Source organism: Cucurbita pepo, chromosome 9, assembly GCF_057944985.1.
Source record: "Cucurbita pepo subsp. pepo isolate OVF chromosome 9, ASM5794498v1, whole genome shotgun sequence".
Lineage (NCBI taxonomy): Eukaryota > Viridiplantae > Streptophyta > Magnoliopsida > Cucurbitales > Cucurbitaceae > Cucurbita > Cucurbita pepo.
Window position 1 is genome coordinate 11,083,393 of NC_141806.1, and position 19,790 is coordinate 11,103,182.

The 19,790-nt window shown below is 36.8% G+C and overlaps 2 protein-coding genes across 3 annotated transcripts; both read right to left on the minus strand.

Annotated features, from left to right (window-relative positions):
* Positions 1–1,193: 1,193 nt before the first annotated feature.
* Positions 1,194–2,313, minus strand: PSAF (photosystem I subunit F). The gene is made up of 2 exons (XM_023686572.2): positions 1,513–2,313; positions 1,194–1,407 (listed from the first exon to the last, which is right to left on the minus strand). Exon 1 carries the CDS (start codon positions 2,210–2,212, stop codon positions 1,529–1,531), a length of 684 nt encoding a protein of 227 aa, XP_023542340.1. The 5' UTR covers positions 2,213–2,313; the 3' UTR covers positions 1,194–1,407; positions 1,513–1,528.
* A 1,428-nt stretch (positions 2,314–3,741) lies between these two features.
* On the minus strand, positions 3,742–18,879 carry LOC111801329 (cyclin-T1-3). 2 transcript variants are annotated; one of them, XM_023685286.2, is made up of 8 exons: positions 18,697–18,879; positions 18,468–18,562; positions 17,450–17,748; positions 7,028–7,109; positions 6,338–6,472; positions 5,942–6,117; positions 5,672–5,823; positions 3,742–5,319 (listed from the first exon to the last, which is right to left on the minus strand). In XM_023685286.2, the coding sequence occupies exons 3-8, from the start codon at positions 17,674–17,676 to the stop codon at positions 4,292–4,294; spliced, it is 1,800 nt and encodes a 599-aa protein (XP_023541054.2). In that variant the 5' UTR covers positions 17,677–17,748; positions 18,468–18,562; positions 18,697–18,879; the 3' UTR covers positions 3,742–4,291. The 2 variants fall into 2 exon arrangements, with proteins under 2 accessions (XP_023541054.2, XP_023541055.2); XM_023685287.2 differs by lacking the exon at positions 6,338–6,472.
* Between the last annotated feature and the right edge of the window lie 911 nt (positions 18,880–19,790).

Below are 19,790 nucleotides of genomic sequence, written 5' to 3' on the forward strand. Positions count from 1 at the left end.
AGGTCACATTCATGTTGCATGTGTTTACGTTCCCTGATCTAATATTGGGGTCACTTACTGAGCATTTCTTAAAATACTCAAGTTTTGTACTCTTATATTTCAGGTAAAGGCAAGGGCAGCTTCAATTATAGACCATGAACTGCCTACAGTAGTTGCATTTATTTGGTAGATCTTAGTTTGATACACGACATTGTTCTTTTTAATATTTTCTTTTGGTTTATTTTAATTTATTTTAAATATTTATTTTGTTTTATTTTAAGACTCTATGCAAATTTATAAGTTCATCGCATATGAAACTGTTTTAAATGAATGTTTCTGCCTAAAGAGGTTATGTCATGCATACTGTAGCGACCCTATTTTACCCTATTTTAGTAGAAAATCAAGATCGTTACAATTGGTATCAGAGCTCTAGGTTATAAATTCTATAGACTAGTCTATGAAGTAGGCTTGACATGTTTCATGACCCACTATTGATGCTCCGCCCCACCTTTAGAAATTTGAGCATTATTTTTGTCATTTGTAAGTTTCATGCAATTCTCGTGTTAGATTGCACCTGAGTCATTTAATCAAAGCTTTGATCAAGTTCGATAGTGAACTGACTTAATTTAGAACAAAGTTCCAAATCTTGCTTTTATATTTAATTATAGCCTTATCCATTTTTTAACAAGTAATCTAATTCTATCCTTATTTATTGGTTGATCCAAATTTTGTATGAGAGGTGTTAGTTTCTTTGATTTAAGGCTCCTTGCTTCAACAAAGGCTTTGATCATTGGGCTGAAGATTAAGGTTACCTTATAAGTAAGTATATACTCCACAAGCTCTAACTCTAATTGATTGCTAGATGACCAAAGATGGGTAGTGTACGTGATGCAACAATGTCAGACTTATTTGCCCTCTTGGTCATATGGTGATGTGGGCTAACGTGCCTCTGTGACCTCCTCGACCTCCCTAATTTTGCCCCACAAGTTATAGCCATGGATATAATCATTTCATGCAAGTTGATTCTTTACAAGTGGTTCGTAATTACAACTCATTCAAAAGTTTGTTTTGTCCCTATAGTTACATTTCATATCTCCAGTACCAATAATTCTCTAATGAACAACTCGATTAAGATTCATTTATAAACGCTTATAGAGTAGAACGCTATGCCTTAAGCAAAAACTACTCATCTACTTATCTAATAAGACGTCTAATAAGAGAAACGTTGCAACTATAAACACATAATGTCGGAGTCGCACCGAGTCACAATCTTTACAAATTTAGGGTACACATAATGCAAAGAATGGGGAAGTAGTGAACAAAATACAACCAACCATTGCATAAACTCATCTCAAGTTCCCAATTGAAATACACATATTTCACCAACCCCAATCCCAAAAGTTAATCTCTCTTCCACTTTCCCTATCTCTGTCACAACCACAACAAAGCAACATGAACCAAATAAGAACATTGGCAAAGAACATAAACAACATAGCTCATAATACAAAAGACTTTGAGCCAAAGAAGCAATACCTGTCGGAGGAGAGAATTAGACATCCTTGGCAATGAGTTCGCCATTGACAAGCTCTCTGTAAGCAGCAATAGGCCAGCTAAAGCCTCTGAACACCAAGCTAGTAGCCAAAGGAACATCAATGATAATCTCCTTCTGGGTAGGCTTCTTATCATCTCTAATAGCAATCAAATAGCTTCTTCCAACCCATCCAATCCACCCAGCAATGTAAAGGAACAAGAACCCAGGAGTTATAAACTCACCCCAATGCCTCTGGTCGCCACTCACAATCAAATGAGGCAACCCATCAGCCCCACAAAGAAGCCCCTGTTTTCCATAGAAAGCGAATCGTCTCTTCGTCTTCTCGACCGAAGCTTGGATCGCCAGCGCCGGGGCACTGTCGGGAGCGTAATTCTTCAAAGAGGATTCCAATTTCTTGATTTGCTGCTTCTCCCGCTTGGCAAATTGTTTGGAATCCTTGCAGGGGGTGAGACCAGCGATGTCGGCGACAGCGGGGAGAGGGGCAGAGAGGAGGATGGAGGAGAGGGCTAAGGCGGCGGAGAAAGCCTGCAGAGAGGAGGAAGCATTTTCAGGACTTCCATTTTGATTTTGGGTGGCGGAACAGAGGATTGAGGAAGAGGGTCTTGATTTTGAGGCCAATGAGGAGCTGAATTTGGGCTTCAAAAGGGGTTTTGAGAGGTTTGTGGGGATTGTTAGAGACATTGTGAAGGGATTTGGCGATGAATCTCTTGTGGGTTTGAAGGATTGGAAATGGCGGAAGCAGAAAGAGGAAGAGATTTGGGGAAAGAGTGTGGAGGGAAGGGTTTTAGATTCAGAGTGGATGAGATTAGTGGTGGAGGGAGAGGTTTTGGATAAGATGAGAAGAATTAAGGAAGCTGAGTTGGAGAGTTGTGATTGGCTGAGGTTTTGTTTCTGATTCTCTCTTCCTCCTATCTTGGATAAGAGATTAGCCCACCTCAACTTTTTTTTATTATTATTTTTTAAAATTGTAAATTGATGACAAATAATTGATTTTTGTTTTTTAAATTTTAAAATAATAATCGTCTCGATCAAAATCTTACGAACGTTCGTAAGTGAATCAATTTAGATTTTATGTTAGTGATTTGTAGCTGTTTTTATTTAATTTCGTTAGAAAAAATTTGAGAAAGATGAAAAGATAAAAGAAAATAGTTACCGTTTATTTGAAATCAATATTTTATTGTTTCTTTAGTTTATGTTAATCTAATGTATTTAAAGAAGTTTTCGGGTTAAAATAAATGGGAAGTTTCTCAATAATGGGGAATAAAATAAAGCTTCCTCGTTCTGTAGACATCTCTCGGAGTTATACATAAACAATTCAAAACAAAATGTTTATAGGATGTTTAAACTGATTCAGTTATAAAAATTTAGTACAAGTTGAATAAAAAATTTAAGGTTTCTATTACCTTACACGACATCATATTTGAATTTAGCAAAAAGTTATAGCTTACCTAGCCATCCACGATATATGAACAACCATTTGATCCCATGAAGTATGCATTGAATCCTTGGCAAACTAATAGATGTAAACAAATAGCACGTCCTTCCACTAAAATAGGTTGGAATGTCTGGATGCATAATCTATGTAAAGTGGGCTCTATTAAGTAATAGAGAATGTCCCTACATAACTTCCTGAAATATTTTCCATATAAGGGGTTCTTTTTTCCGAATTTTACTCTTGCTCAACAAAATGTCTGGAAAAGCTCTATTGCAATTTCGCTAGGCAATCTACATCGATGTAATGAAAGCGAGGAACCTACAACAATCACAGAACGTCTTGAATAATCGACCCGTTTGCCAAGCAGAGTTTTTCAAAATCTTCCCTCTTTGCCTTCAATTACCTCGAAAAAAAGACTTGTAAACCTTATTATGGTCATGTCTTGTTGGTTATTCGCAGATCCCATTATCCAGAAGTATATCCACGACTTCTTGTACCACTTTCTTCCCACACATTACAAATTCTATTCCCAAATAACAAGAAAAAAAAGCCAACAAATCATAGAGGCTATTGTATTTCATTCAGTCACAAGGATCAAATATTAAAACTAGGCATAATCCAGAAAGACATACTTCAAAAGTATATAAAAAATGTTACTTTCAGATATATATGAACAGAACAGAGTAAATTTGGGTTATTATAAGGCAACCATTCTAATAATTTTAAAACACAAAACTTGCCAGTTGAGTTTATACAGTTACCATCACCAAAAGAATCACAAAATGGGAAATTCCCAGAGCATGCATTACAGTTTTTTCCCCTCCTGATTTTGGGTAATAGTCTGGCTAAAAGCTCAACTGACTGAGATACATTTGAATCCTAGACCAAAATTACATATCGAACTACGAAAAATGAGTACTTTAAACCAAATTACACTTATAACTGGCAACAAAAAGCATAACACAATGATCCTAGAGTACAGTAAAAACATAATGTTAATTACGATCAAAAGAACAGTCCTCGTGGCTTCCTTGCGTGAAAAATAGCGGAAGCAAGAGAAAGCTTACGCGTCCATGCTCGAATTCTTGATCTCGGCCAAGAATATGAGCTTTACAATGTCCTGAAGTAAACACTCACCTTCTTCAAGTGGTAAATACTCCAGTTCCTAGGTTTAGCAGGTGAAGCATTCCATCGACAGTTTGTATTGTTCGTGATGACGTATGTTCCACGGAATTGGTATACTTCTCACTGCTTCAGTACTTGGACTACCCAGGTTACACATGCTATGGCTACAATATAACAGAACTGGATCCTTGCAATCGAGTTTAATAGTGATTCTCATGGGCATGTCTTTTGAGCTCCCTATCTGCGTAAACGGAGCGATTCTTGCGGTTTCCATCTTCCACAGCATGGTGATGGTTATTAGACAGAGAATCGTTCCACTTCTTTCCGTCGGAGTGCCAATCAGGCGATCTTCCGACTTTTCTCTTGCGGCTATTCAAAGCTGGGGAAGCATCATCTAGCATCTCCCCTTCTTCAACTATATTCTCTACTTTGGTCCCCCAAGAAGTGTGGCTCTTGGTTCCTGCATGATGTTCACTTAAAGATTCCTCATAAGCCTTTCCATCATCTTGGTTATAGACCTTAGACCAGCTTTGACCCCGTTCCCGCCTGTTTTTCTCGTCCTCTGCCGCCAATTCTATACCATCTTCCAGCTCTCTCTCTATGAGATCATCTTCATCCATCACATCTTTCTTTTTGGACATCTCTCCACGTGATTTTCTTCTTTTCTCAAGTGCTGCCTTAACCTTGTCTCTATCGATCATTTTGATAGCTTTGGGCGACTGCCCGACTGGACCTTCCCGAACCTCAACATTTCGTCCAACTAGACTGCTAGACTTGTGAGATACACCATCATCCCTCCATTCTCCAGCTTCCGCAGTCTCACTTCTACTACTGTTTTTTTCTTTCTCTTCTCCAGCGTGCTCTACTACAGACCTTGTTCTGTCTGAAATATCTCTGCTGCTCTCCTTGTAAGGCAATTCATCATTTTGATGATTATCTATTGGGTCCACCTTGTGACAAGTAATGGCACTACCCCCCTCTGTAGCGGTCCCATTGTTCTTACCAGGATTCTGGACAGCTCTTTGAGGTACCCCATGATTGTCTGCATATGAATGGTCAGGTGCCGAACAAGAGGATACTTGCTTTGAAGTCTGTTCCTCAGTTTCAGCTGTAGTTTTTGCTACATTATGATGACTCGGACCGCCACCAGTACTTCCATCGACTTCACTTCCCTGAGCTGGTTGCACCCGATTTTGCTCGTATAGTTCTAGCATTTGATTGCTAACCTCTGCAACAAATACAGATAAAATGATTAAAATAATTAATTAAATTTTCCAGTTGTTGAACTCAATGACTTCAAAGAAACAGCACAGTCGGAAACAGCTATATTATCGTAGATGCCACTATTAATCGGGAAAATCTATGACCCGTACCAGATGATAGTATATATCACATTCTTGATCATTCTTCACAGCATTCAAGGAATTATATGTGAATATCGAAAATCATCTGGTTCAGGTTGTTTTTTTTTTTTTTACAATTCTAAGGGACGAGAATTACAAAGATCAGAGCCACAAACAGCAAAGGCTGACAATTTTGGTCAGAGATTATCTCAATTGACAAAATGAAGGGACACCAACCCTCCAATTGGCGAGGGGTCACGTCAAATTCTTGCCACCAAACCTTCTCACCATCCGATGGAAGCTTCACTTTAAGAAACTTGGCAGCAAGAAAAATGGCACCTGCTGCGATGTGATGGGGTTTAAACTGCAGACAGAGTGATGTTCTCAACCTGCCCAAAGAATCAGTGTCGGAGTTTTTATAATGCATCTCAGAAGAGTGAATAAGAGGAGAGGCTATCTAATAGAACTACAAGAATCATGGACAAACAAATAGCTTCTTGATCTTACCCATCGTTGACGAAATTCCATGCGACTTGAGCTAGTGCGTTCTGGGCAACCTTAAATTTTTTTATTGCTTCAACAAGTGGCTTGTAAGGGTGATGAATATTCAGGTCAAAAGCTAAGGTTGCAAGAACAACCCTCTCACCAAGTAAAATTAACTCCTTCTGTTGCTCATAAACTTCCTACATGATTAAAAGAGATCAATTAGAAAAAAGTGGAACTACAATATTTAGCGCAATCATAATTAAAAAAAATGAAACGTGTGTGTGCACATGTGGAAGAGATAGAGAGAGAGAGAGAGAGAACACAGACATCTTAGGAACACGGGCAACTTGATTGGTAACTTTCACTTAAGTAAGCAAACAAATTAACATGTTTTCAACAACATCAGTAAGAGACAACCTTCTGCTTGATCCTCTGGGCAGCACCAGGATTTTTCATGTGAATAATCTCATAAGATACAATGATTACATCCTTTAGTGGGCGAGGCGTCTCTTCAACCTTCCCAGCAAGGAACATACAGACAGTTGCAATGGTCTGCATATCATACTAATAACATAAGTCTAAGTATCCTGATAATCACTCAATATCCATTCTTTCCTTCTTTAACATCTACCTTTTTTTCCTGCTATTACCTTCTACATAATTGTATAATATTTGGCTGGCACAATTAATTAAAACCACTTGCTAAATAAAAGGTTCATCATATGCAGTCTATGTGATAACTATTTCTGAATAAAATAAGTAATCTAAAAATAACCCAAGTAATTTGCAGATGGTACTACTACCAAAAACATAAATGCAGAGTTTTCAACAAATAGTTCACATACTACATTTTAAAGCGAAAAAAACAAAAAGATCCAAAATTGTTTATATTTCATGACTTCATATCAATAACTATTTTCACTGCTACGAAGTCTGAGTGTTCTATGTCACGAGTTAATGCAATAAACAAATTTTATTGTAATAGCAAAGATTTAAATGGATATTTGGCCATGTAAGTAAGAATTTAAAGTAATCTTTGATACATACACCATGAAAACAATATCAGGAGCATAACTTTGTTATAATTAATCAAAACAAGATACATACCCTTCTGTCATTCTTTGCATGGGACTGACGAAGAAAGAATCTATGACAGAATATTATAGCTGTGGCTATTGTTACTTGAGGCCTGCATTAAATATGATTTTAGAGATATATTAGTTAAGAAATAAAATTTCAAAAGATAATTATCCATACTATCATGATGGAACATTATAATATTTCTCGTGTTGAGTGTAATAGTATGTATTTATCTTTTAGCTTAGCCATTCTCTCTTAACCTAATGAAAACAACGAAGTAACCCATATTGAGTAGGTTCGGTTGAACTAATCCATTTAAGCCCCAACAACACATAGGGGGAAGACCTTTGGCAAGGTCAATAGTGCTAATTTGCTTAAGTACAACCAACCAAGCAATTGAACTCCTTAGAGATTTTTAATCTTCCAAAGCAAGGAAAGCAGAGTGGGAAGGAACCAATTGTTGACTGAAATTTCAATAGGACCTTGTAGAAAGCAGAGATAACATCTCTGGGAGCTTTGAAAGATCAAAGGTGGTTACAAAAATGCAAAAAGCGTTGGATTGAAGATGGTGATACAAATTCTAGCTTCTTCCATCTTATTATGACCAATAAGAAAACAGAAATCCACCGCCCTTGAGATTCTTTCCAATCAAGGAAGAAGCCTTATGAAGGAAGAGGAGATTCTAGTTGAATGCATCAATTTTTACATCAAGCTATATATGAGAACAGTGAACTTGGTGATTGGAACCAATCGAGATTTATTTATTAGCTGATTTAGAAGGTGAATTTACAAAATTTGAAATTTTGCAGGATGTTGATCTTCTTGAAATGGACAAGACTCCTGAGCTCAATGGTTTCACAGCAGAAGTCTTTAAAAATGTGGAACATGCTCCTACTCGATATTATGAGAGTGTTTCAAGACTTTTTTCCCTTTTCAGAATGGGATTATTAACACTAGCCTTAATGAGACAAATTTATTTACTTCCAAGGAAAATCGATGCTAAACCTGTAGTTGATTTTCGTCCCATTGCCTTACAAGATTCCTATCAGAGCATCTCAAAGAGGTACTTCCCCCTCACCATTACTAATAACCAAACGACTTTCGTTGAAGGAAGACAAAATGTTATGCTTCTTTAATGGCTAATGAATTGATAGATGAATAGAAAAGGGGAAAAAAGGTTAAGTTATCAAACTTTATATTTTAAGGCTTTTGACAAGGTGGATTGGGACTTTCTTGATCTTATACTTGCCTCCAAAGGTTTTGGTTATAAATGGAAATCATGGATTAAACAAAGGGTGCACTTCTTCCACCAATTTCTCTATTGTAATTAATGGTTGTCCTCGCAGTAAAATATAAGCTACAAGGGGTCTTCGACAAGGGGGTCCACTAGTTTCAGTCGATTGATATAAAAAGCTGGATGTGAAGATCGAATCAAAGGTTTTCCAGTAGGTCAAGGAACCCTTTGTATTAGCCACATCTAGTTTGCAGATGACACCATTCTTTTCACCAATATGGAGGATGAATCAACCTTTATCCTTTTTGGTGTGGTTAAAGTTTTCGAAGAGATATCTTGAGCTCATGGTCTAACACTATCTAGGCTTCCCCTTAATGATGCTCCAATATCATCATCTTTTCGGGCTACAATCATTGAGAAAATTGAGAGAAGATTATCGACTTGGGGATCCATTTCTACTTAGAAGGATGGAAGACTTACTCTCAAGCAAGCCACCTTATCAAACCTTCCAACTTACTAACTTACCTTGTTTGTGGTGCCAAACAAGGTATCTCAAGAGGTGGAAGACTATTCGAGACTTTCTTATGAAAAGGGTGTCATCTTGTTAGATGGAGTGACATCCTCTATCCCATGGACCAAGGAGGCCTTGGAGTAACATCCTCTGTCCCATAGATCAAGGACGCCTTGGCCTTTAATCATTGATGGACAAAAACAAAGCTCTTCTGGCACAATGGGTTTGACAATATAACCTATAAAAGCAAGCTCTTTGTAGGACTGATCAAGGAAAATATGGGTCTACTAATTATTGAAATTGGGCTAAGACCCCACCAAAGGCTCAAGGAAAAACATGATCAAATAGTAAGATCATCACCAGCTGCATTTATCATCATGTTGGCAATGGAGCATCAACCTCTTTTTGGAAGGATCCTTGGGTTACTTCCCCCGGTCATTCACTACCCACACTCACATAGGATATCTCATTGCAAAGAGGCCACAACTAGAGGTTTTGAATACCACCATAAAAAGCATGTCTCTCTCTCCATAGGATATCATTCTACACTTCATAGGATATCTCTCTGCAAACACCAATGATGTTTTCCAGCTCCTATGGCCTTCTTGCCATCTCCCTGGGTTGATGCTTTATATGTCAAAAGACTTGATGAAACCCCAGAACATTTATTTATGCATTGCATGTTTGCAGCTCAATTTTACACTAGAGTTGGCTCGGCATTTGGATGGTATTTGACCTTCCCTCTTGAAATTGAACTTTTCCTCTCTACAATCACCCTTTTAAAAATACAAAGGCCATACTTTGGATGCATATTACTCCCACTTTCTTTTGGATTCTCAGGAAAAGATGGAAACAACGTGACTTCATTGATAAAGAGCAAACTTTTAATAAGTTTTTCAATTTGATCACTTACTATGCTATTTCATGGTGTAAAATGTCTAATCTTTATGCTACCTTTCAGGCTTCCCTTCACTTTTTTAATCTACATGGACATATCGCCTTTTATAAATTTCATACATCAATGAAATTGTATCTTATCAAATGATCGACCTAGGTGAAGTATTGGCGGAGGTTGAGATGAGATGACACATTTTCTCTATTCATCTTCATTTTTGCAGCCAATATATTGGGCAACTTAATGGGCAACAGAATAGACAAAGGTATCATAGACATCATAAAAGTTGATCGTTGACAAGGAGCAAAGCATAGCAAGCCATCTCCCATGCATAGACGGTACAATTCATTTTCAAGAAGACCTAAAGGATGATGATTTCAAACGCACTCTGAACTTGATCAGCATCTTAGACATCATGAACTTAAAGGAAGTTCTAATGCTATGATAGATGACTCAAGTGTGCTACTACTAGTTAGAACTTAAATCTCTTGTTTATTTCTTGGAGCGATAATACCAAAAGCATCAATTAATGGTTGTTGACATCAACTCTTATACAAGTGATGCCCAAAATACTCCCAACTTAACTTTTTTGTCGCTCACTAAGAGGATCAAACATTGTATGAGGAATTTCCCCAGGGGTAACAACGATTACAAGGCAACCTGGCAATGGAAAAGTAGGGTCATTTCCGTCAGTTTTGAGTACTCACTATTAGGCAATTTAAGGAATAATTTTTCCATTGGTCGCTAGGTGACTGCAATACTTGATATTGGAAGAATGTGCCCTTTGGCAACAAGATAATTGTTACCAAATATGGTAGGAAGATAAGGGCCTAGTTTAGTTTCAATCATTTTGTAAAACACAAAAGGTGGTTCACGCCTTTGTTACAAGCTGCTATTGGGCAATGATGCATTTAAGCTAGGGCAGGTACACACTAATACGTTTCCTTATACCTTAGCCAGCTCCAAAAAGCCATCCACCTCCATTAAGTAATTTATTTTTTAACGAGAAACAACTTATCAATGGTATAATAAAAATGAAAAAATGTTCAAGGGTTCAAATAATCGATGGGAGTTTAAAAAAAGAAAGAAAATACAAATCCAGAACCTAGAAGTGATTACAATCTTCTTCCTCATGCACATTAATGAAAACCGAACAAACTTGAGGAGTATACTGCCTAGAGACCCAAAATCTGAAATTATTATCTTGAAAATGAAAGACAATTTAGACTTACCATTAATGCCCCTAAAAACTAGAATAAACGTCGGATGAGAAAAGGCTTCTTCCAACAAGAACTTTTTAAATTCAAACCAAGGAAATAAATGCTAACTTAAACAATCTTCCACCCTAATGAAAAAGAACCCTAAAAGCCTCAAAATTCTGCAAAGAAAACTACCTCAAACTAAGATAAATAAAAAAATAAAAAATAAACCCTTTGAAATTCAAACCAATGAAATCAATACTGACTTAAGCTAAGCAAACCAATGACTTGATGAGAGATTCATTCTTTTCAGAAGAATTTGCTCTCAAATTGGGGTGAAAAAATTCATTTAATTACAAAATACATGATGAGAAAGGAATCAAAACAAAGTACTAACAACCATTGAAACGACACCCTAGACTCCTTTTACTCAACAATCCACCTTTAAACTCACGCTCAACAATTGGTCTTCATAATTTAGCCAATTGAGAATAAAGAGGAGTGGCAGCAGACTTTAACAACAACAATAAAGTCCTCAGTTTAATTGAGGTTAATCCCTTTAAGGTAAATTTCTTCTCAAGGTTCTGTGCTAGTTGAAACTCATGATTGGTTTCGCCCATAGTGTAATTGAGAAAGCACCACAAATAGTGCAGCGGACAAGCTACTTGTCTTCTAAAATCTGGCCCTTACACTGTTCCCATTCTCATCCTAGAAAGAAGAATGTAGTGTGGTCTAAAAGTGGGCTGATCGAGTCTTGGTTTCTTAAGTCCCAAACAAATGAATGTAGTGCAGTACTTGAAGTGGATGTGGACTGTGAAAATCAACTGTTGTGCAGAATTCTAAATCGTTCCAAGTCATTACAAGAAAATATGATCTAAATGATGATGGAAGGTTAACTAAAAATAAGAGTTCTTATTCCAAGAAGTCTTCGAACCTTTATCACTTCCTGCAAAGACAACTTGCTCCATCTTTCGGAGATGTTTACAATGGTATGAACATCTCAAAAGATGTCATAATGGGTTCTATACTACCAAGCAAATGAATGTAGAGTGCCACTTGAAGTGGGTGTGAACTGTGAAGAACAAGTTATGTGTAGAATTCTAAATCATTCCAAGTCATTACAAGAAAAAGTGATCTAAATGATAAGTGATGGTTTACTAAAAATACGTGTCCTTATTCCAAAAAGTCGTCAAAATCACTTACTGCAAAGACAATTTGCTTCATCTTTTGGAGACTTTCGTAATGGTATGAACACCTTATGGTCAAATGTAATGAAAGATAGTCATTGGAAAGCGTGAAATGAAGGAAACCATAGAATTTTATCCCCAATAAAGGGGAAGCAAATACTTGTATCTTCCTCATTCCTAAGTAAAGGGGGAAAAACATCATTCATGATTATATACACATTAACCTTGTTTCATGGGAAAGAGTCATCTGGGCAAAGATTGGAATTTAAGCCATGGTTCTAGTTTTTTTTTTTTTTTTTTTTTTAATTAGAAACTGAACTTGCATCAAGAAAAAGTGAAAGAATAGAAAGGTATCCAAAAAAAACCAAGCCTACAAAAGGAACTCAATTAAAGAAAGGGCATCCAATCAATTAAAATAATACAAAGCAATAATTTTTCGCCAAGCTGGGGCAAACAAAGCCGTCCGGTCGAGCTCTTTCATCCCTCGTAAACTCGGTCTCACGGCTTCGCCCCGAAAGCATAGGAAAGAAAAGAAATTCTCGGCACATAGGGTAGTGGTTGCCCGGGTTTCTCGGCCTGGTATCCAAAAGACCTAAGAAACTAACATCCAAAGGGAAACATAGAACCCTGACAGTGGAAAAACATCATTGGGGATTCTCTCCGTTCCTCTAAAGATTCGATTATGCTTCTCACCCCACCCCGCCCTCCACAAGAATCTCTCATTCTCACGAAAAGGCAAGATGTGAAGGAACCACTCGATCATCTCCTTGCAACCACTATATTTAGCAAATTGAGAGCCAAACACATCCAGGCAAAAAAAAAAAAAAAAAAAAAAAAAAGAAAGTGATCAAGATCTTCCTTTGCCCTTCGACAAAGGATGCAACAAAATAGCACAAACAACAAAAGCATCTTTCTTGAAAGCCCTCAAAAGTATTAACTCTTGCATGAATAACTTGCCAAAAGTAAAATGAACCCTCAGGATTGAACCTTTCCCAATGCAATAAGGAGAAAGGGGAAAAAATGACTCACTAAACGAAAGGGATTTAACACGGAAAAATGAGCTACCCTAGTGGAGTTTGGACTCCAAAAGTGAACATTTTTTCTCTTCAGTCTAAGGCCAATCCCTGATCAAAGCTAGAAGAGCCAAGATGTTCAAAGTTCCCCTATCGGATTACAAACAACAAAAACCCAGTGAAAAAAGGGGAGCTCCTCAAAGGACTAAGGACTTCAGCCACAAAACTATTTTTCATGGAGGCCATGTGATAAAAACGAGGATACATGGAGTAAAGGGGACTATACCCCACCCACCTATCCTCCCAAAAAGTAAGCATCTCTCCCACCACTCACAAAACAATGACCAACAAAGAGAAAGATAGGAGCTCAGTAGAGATATCTTTCCAAAGATTTGGAAGCTAAAAAGCATGAATACGGATACGAGACACGAATATGATAAGACAAGAAACGGTGACACGTCCTTTTTTAAATATCTAGAACACAAGCAAAGTAAGGATACACTTACCTTTTTTTTCTTTTTTTTTCTTTCTTTTTTTTTTTTTTTTTTTTTTTTTTTTTTGTTTATAAGAGACAATTTCATTGATGAGTGAAATTTACAAGAGGGATGTATAATCCATGATGTTTACAAAAGACCTTCCCAATTTGCAATGAGGGAGGTATAACTATATGAAGTAAAAATATTAGACAGTTTACACCAAGATATAGCTTGGTAAACAACATTGTCGAAAAGTTTAGTGTAGGTCTGTGTCGTTTCTGCAAATATTCTCTGATTTCTTTCTTTCCACAGATTCCAAAATAAAGCCATGATGAGGTTTTTCCATTAGGGCTTTTGCGTTCTTGAAAGGGTGGTACATTAAGGCCATATCCAAAAAAAAATTTACCTCCCTAGGAAATGTGAGATGCCATCCGAATATATTGAGAATCGTTGTCCAGAAATTTTGAGTGTATGTGCATTGCATAAACAAGTGACTTTGTGATTCGTTTGCTTTCTTGCATAGTGGACACCAATTTGGAGAGAGGGTGATGTAAGGCATTCTTTTTTGAAGATTTTCACTTGCGCTGATGGCTTTATGCGCTATTTCCCAAATGAAGAACTTCACCTTTTTAGGTTGATGTCCTTTCCATATTGTCTTTGCTAGCATGGGATTTATTGCTTTTATTTTTTCCCCCATGTCCATCATCAAGGATTTTGTAGAAAAGACCCCGTCAGCGCTGGGGAGACAAGTTAAATGAGTCTTCTTTGTTTGACAATACCACAGGGGCAATGTCAAGGCTTAATTCGGCCCACTCCGCTGCTTCATTATCCTTTAGTTCCTACCAAGCTTCAAGTCCCAAAATTTGTTGAAAACATTCCACCTTTCTTTAATCGTGCCTTTTTTGTTGTGAGAAAGCCTGTACAAAAGTGGATACTTCAAAAAGCTAGCGTGGTGTTTTCAATCCATGGGTTGGTCCAAAATGATGTGCTTCCCCCATTCCCCACCTTATGGCGAGTTCGGTGGGTGATGAGATTTTGATGTTTCTTTATGTACTTCCAAGGCCCTTTTGTAGAAGATGGAGGGAGGTGATCTTTGTTTGATGTAGGAGTATATTTAGCCTTTATAAGATTTCGCCATAAGGCCTTTTCTTCATGATGATATCTCCATATCCATTTGGCGAGGAGAGCTGTGTTCTTCTTCCTGATCGAGAGAAGACTGAGACCTCCCTTTTCTGTTGGGAAGTTTATAATATTCCAACGAACAAGGTGTGCGCTATCTTTCCACAAGTAATTTCTGAAAAGTCTTTCTATATCCGCGGCCACTTTTTGTGGCATTTCAAATAGAGACATATAGTAGGTAGGGAGGTTGGATAATGTGGCTTGTATTAGGGTAAGTCTTCCGCCTTTTGAAGTATAACGTGATGACCATGTTGACAACCTTCTTTCTATTTTCTCAATAATAATCTTCCAGAAGGAAAAGGATGATAAATTTATGCACCTATGTGCTTAAAAAATGAGTTCAATGTATTTTATTCTCAAAATTTACTAGTTTTGTCCAATATTAGCAAGAGTCTAATTAGTATACTAAACAAGTGCTTGGTATTTGTTTAAAAGATGCTGAGACTTGCATTAACTTTGTATAACTAGGGTCTAACACATACCTAATGTGTTAACATGTGTTTATATATGCCCAACAAGTGTTAGAGTGTCCAAGTGACGGATACATATCGACCACGAACATATTAGCCAAACTAAAGTGTTTGTGCTTCTTAGTCTAGAATTGTCTACATTCCACCCAAACACCCACTCAAATAGATGAGGACTGTATTTACAATAATCTTATACCAAACAAATTCAAGAGAGAACCTCTAAGCCATTTTGTCAGAAAAGCTTTGTTACGAATCCTTAATTCCCCGATTGTAGCCTCCCAAGGTTCAGAAGCTTCCTCATTGCCTCCCAACTCACCAAGGTCTTTGGACTACAATTTTGAAATCCTTCAACCTCATAAAGGATAGAGCCTACAATAAAAAAGTAAAGGATCCAATATCTTGGGTGCCTCATTCTCCCATAGCCAAGGATTTCCCTATTTCCTTGCTCTTTACACCTCGAAGAATGCTCAAGTTTGTGTTGGTCTACCACCATAAACCTTGCAACAACGACCTTCCCATGCCACCTTAAAGATGAACTTACCAAGTAGCTTACCCTCGCCCAAAAACTTAGCTATTGTCCCTAAGGAGACAATTGTTTTAGAAAGCAAGTTTTCATTTAAAAACGAGAACGAATATAAAAGGTCAAAAAAACTAGCCGGTACAAAAGGGAGCCCAAACCCACCGGAAGAACCTCCCAGCCAAAAGATTAACGCCTAAGTAATAATTCCTCCATCCACATCCAATGAAGACAATGGGATGTGGCCTCTTAATCCCAAGAAAGTTGAAATCCATGATTAGTAACCGAAGGTAGTGACCCACACAAGGTTTCCTTTTGTGGCCTCTTTGGAGAGACAAGTACACATGGAATGTATAATTCTTTTTTATCAGAGCTTCACCACAAAGCTATCAAAACACAATACCTAATCCAAAAATTACTCCCAAACTGTGTTGCATTTCCCATCATGGATGATAAAACATGGGCATTAATTTTGATCATGCGACTTCACAAGAAAATTTTGGACTTCCATTCTAGTAGCTTTTGAGTGGTAGTTCCTTTGCATAAGGACAATAGTAGTTGCCATCAGGCTTTGTTGGTGGACATCCTTTCAAAAAAAGACAAGGAGATCCTATGGATACAGCTTATACGGCTTTCCTTTGAAGTCCTTGGAAGGAGAGAAACAACATGATCTTCATAGACAAATTTTAGCCTTATATTATATCCAAAGGTTTTCCATGTCAATGTGCAACTAAATATCATGCAGCGTCAATGTGGTTCTCTCCTTTCATCATAAGACTCCATGATGTCGTAGGATTAGGGTAAATTGGGATAAATTCATATTAATGGTTATATTCTTGATTAATCCCTTTTAATTTCCCTTTTTGAATTTGTATTTGCCATAATTCTCTTCAAATAGAGAATCTCTCTCATGTATCCAAAACTTAGATTCATAATAAAGATTTGATTAAATATTGTAAAGACAACTCTTTTTATCCTCTAAGGCTACTCCGAATTGGTATCAAAGCAACTATTTGGGCCAACTCTAGCTACAATGCAAATTGCAAGAGGGAGGTTTACAACTACTTATAAGGTGATGCATTTTAGTATACATGCTTTCCCTGTTGGACAACATATATACATGCTTTCCCTTTTGGGCAACATTTTTAACTTGCCTTGATTGCAGTTTCTTCTCTTTTTCCAATCCCAATTTAAGGGTTTAGGAGAGAGAGTTCTTGTCTCTCTATCCTCCTTTTGTGTTTCTAATGAAAATCTTGCGACTCTTCACCCCCCACCCAAAATAAAAAATCTACCAAGGGTGTTTCCCCTCTAGAATTCAAAAAGGTAAAACCCTAAATAATCATATTAGTGAGCTTCATGGTACCACTGTTTTGGGAATTAGCATGAGAGGAACCAGAGTTTTTAAATAAAAGTTAATGATGCAATCAGCGCTTAACAGGAAGGTACTTTTACCCAAACTCTTCAATAACACTATTGGTTTTGGTAAAGGGGTACATTTGTAATCTACCCTGTTCCTCAAATGCATTTTTACATAATCGCATACTTTTAACATACATCCATATGGAATAAAGCTCAAAATGTGCATTTTAGCCTATGATACTCATAGCCAAACTGCAATATGAACTAAGGCATAAGATGAATGGGCATCCTATAGGTCACTAAAAAAAATATTCATGTTTTCATTAAACGCTAAATACAGACTTGCACAACAAATTCCCCATTTACCACATACATAATATTTAGGTAAAATCAAGCATCAAAGACTTACACTTTAAGCCTCATGCCCAGATCTTGCAAAAATGTGCAGTATGACTTTCGTAAATAAGTCTCCTTCTTCAAGTCAATACCATCTCTTCTTGATGGGGAATTTTCTTCGATTTCCTTTCTGGACAAGTACCAATGACCTGCTTCGTCTTGCTTGTCTTGAGAACTCTTCGAAGACCCACCATCAGATGTTCTATGATGTGTTGAATCGAATGGTAGAAATCCAGACATGATGTTCAATAGCCTAGAACAATGCCAATTTTCTGTATCGATTCAACTCCCTTAAACTAAAACAGCTATTTCCTGCCAATAAGATCAAGATAAGTACAAATTCAGATATAAATCACAAAAATCACGAACTGACAAAGTCACTGTGACCAATAAAAATATTTCAAATACTAGTTTTTAGTTCATTAAAAATTTGGGCTATTTTGAAAACGGTTTTAACTCTGTTCAAAGAAGTGTTTTAAAAACGAAAAAAAAAAATTGTAATGAAAAGTTAATGTTATTGTTAGTAGGGAATCATTATTCACAGACCATAATTTTGGAATGAACGACTTTATTTAGTTAGTACCTTATTGGAAGTCATTCCTAATAAGCAAATGTAAAAGCACGACAAAGAATGGAAATCCATATGCTATAAACTAGAAAGGCTACACTTGCTAGCATAAAAGGCCAGTTTCATGTAACTCAGGTCTGTTAAATACAACTTCAAGCCACTTCGGGACAAAATTCTTTCAGAACTTATTCTCATGTGGAACCGAATATGCTCCTTATCCTTTTGTCCATTCCCTAGCAATCAGTTATTAGAAGCACAAATTCATGTATAGTAAGCTTACCCATATACCTATTCTCTTTAGTCATAAGCCCTTACAACTCACCATTACCATTTTTGCATACTTCGAATAATTCCTTACCGATTAAGCAAAAACGCCAACAGTCTCCAAGCGGGTATGAAGAAACAGGGCGAAAAAAACAGTTCTCAAGTAAGAAACAGGAAAGTACAAGTCTTCGATCTTTACCTTCGCATTATCCACTCTTTCCACGAAGCTCATTAACACCACGATTTTCCTTATCCAAAGCTCTCAGAATTCGCGAAATCCAAGAGCTTCCCTCCCTGCCGAATAGTAGAACAATACCAATTAGCGAGACGAATGAGAGGAAGATCGAGATAAAAACATTAAAACCCCACAAAACAACACGAGAGGGTAACAAAAAGCTCAAAAAACCAAAGGATTAGAAGAAACGTACAGATACAAAACCGTGAGTGTGAGCCCGCGAGAGAGCAGCTGCTAAGGAAGAGCTGGAATCGATAGCAGAGAGAGATTGAGAAGGAAATTGAGGAAAAACATGGAATTGGGAGATGGAGATGGCGCAGTGTTGGTGTGTGGTATGCCCTAGAGGGTTGGAGGGAAGAACGGCAAGCGACCGCGCAAACTGATTTATGAGAAAATGGGCGAAAACAAAGAGCCAACACACTCAGACTCTTTGACCTTTCTGCTATCATTATTTTTCTTTCTTTTTCTTTTTTCTTTTTCCTTTTTCTTTTTCTTTTTCTTTTTCTTTTAGGATAAATTGCAAATTTATTTCCTCAATTTCCAAAAAATTAAAATTTAGGTTCTATCATTTTTAAAAAATTAGAATTTTACCCCTTTAGTTTCATAAAATCTCATGAAATATCCACGGTTCGTTGTTCGTGTCAATGAGATAATCTCTTATATTTAGCTAATTATGTAAGCTAAGTAGCTGATCGGATAAAAAAAAAAATGATTTGATAGAGAATAGATTCGAGTGAATATGGAATTATTCAATTCGATTTTTTCGTCAATAAGTTAGTTATCTATAGAAGGTCGGAGAAATATTTTTCTATTAAATTAATAATATTAATTTTTTTTTTTTAATTCGACGAATAGGAAGATATATCAAACACGAGCATAATGTTTGCTCCGAACTAAATAATATTAATAAAAGATAATAGGAAATTAATAAAAAAAAATATATTGAATTATTTTCATTTTTATTTTTAAAAAATAAAATTAAAATTTTTAATTTAATTTGAAAGGTGAAATTTTTAGAGTTGGGAAAGCTAGTTTAGTTGACTTATTCTATACTTCTCCAAGGTTGCATTCACCTTTACCCACTTTGACTTGTAAAGAGGGATGAAGCTTGTGAGAGGAGCTTCTAAAAGCGATTCCCGAGTTCAAATTTGGTTGAATTTGAATCTGGAGACGGTTCTTCAATTGTGTCGTTAATGAAGTCAATTTTCTTTTTGGCAATAAGAGCATGCATAACTGATTTACTCTCGGATTGGTAATTTATTCCATTTAATTTGATTGGAACAAGTG

Excerpts from the sequence above, each read along its gene's own strand:
- PSAF (XM_023686572.2), bottom strand. The coding sequence starts at position 2,212 with ATGTCTCTAACAATCCCCACAAACCTCTCAAAACCCCTTTTGAAGCCC.
- LOC111801329 (XM_023685286.2), bottom strand. The coding sequence starts at position 17,676 with ATGTCTGGATTTCTACCATTCGATTCAACACATCATAGAACATCTGAT. Across the intron at positions 7,110-17,449 it reads CTGGGCATGAGGCTTAAAGT|GCCTCAAGTAACAATAGCCA; the intron begins GTAAGTCTTTGA and ends TATTTAATGCAG. Across the intron at positions 5,320-5,671 it reads GACCCCTCGCCAATTGGAGG|AGGTTAGCAATCAAATGCTA; the intron begins GTTGGTGTCCCT and ends TATTTGTTGCAG.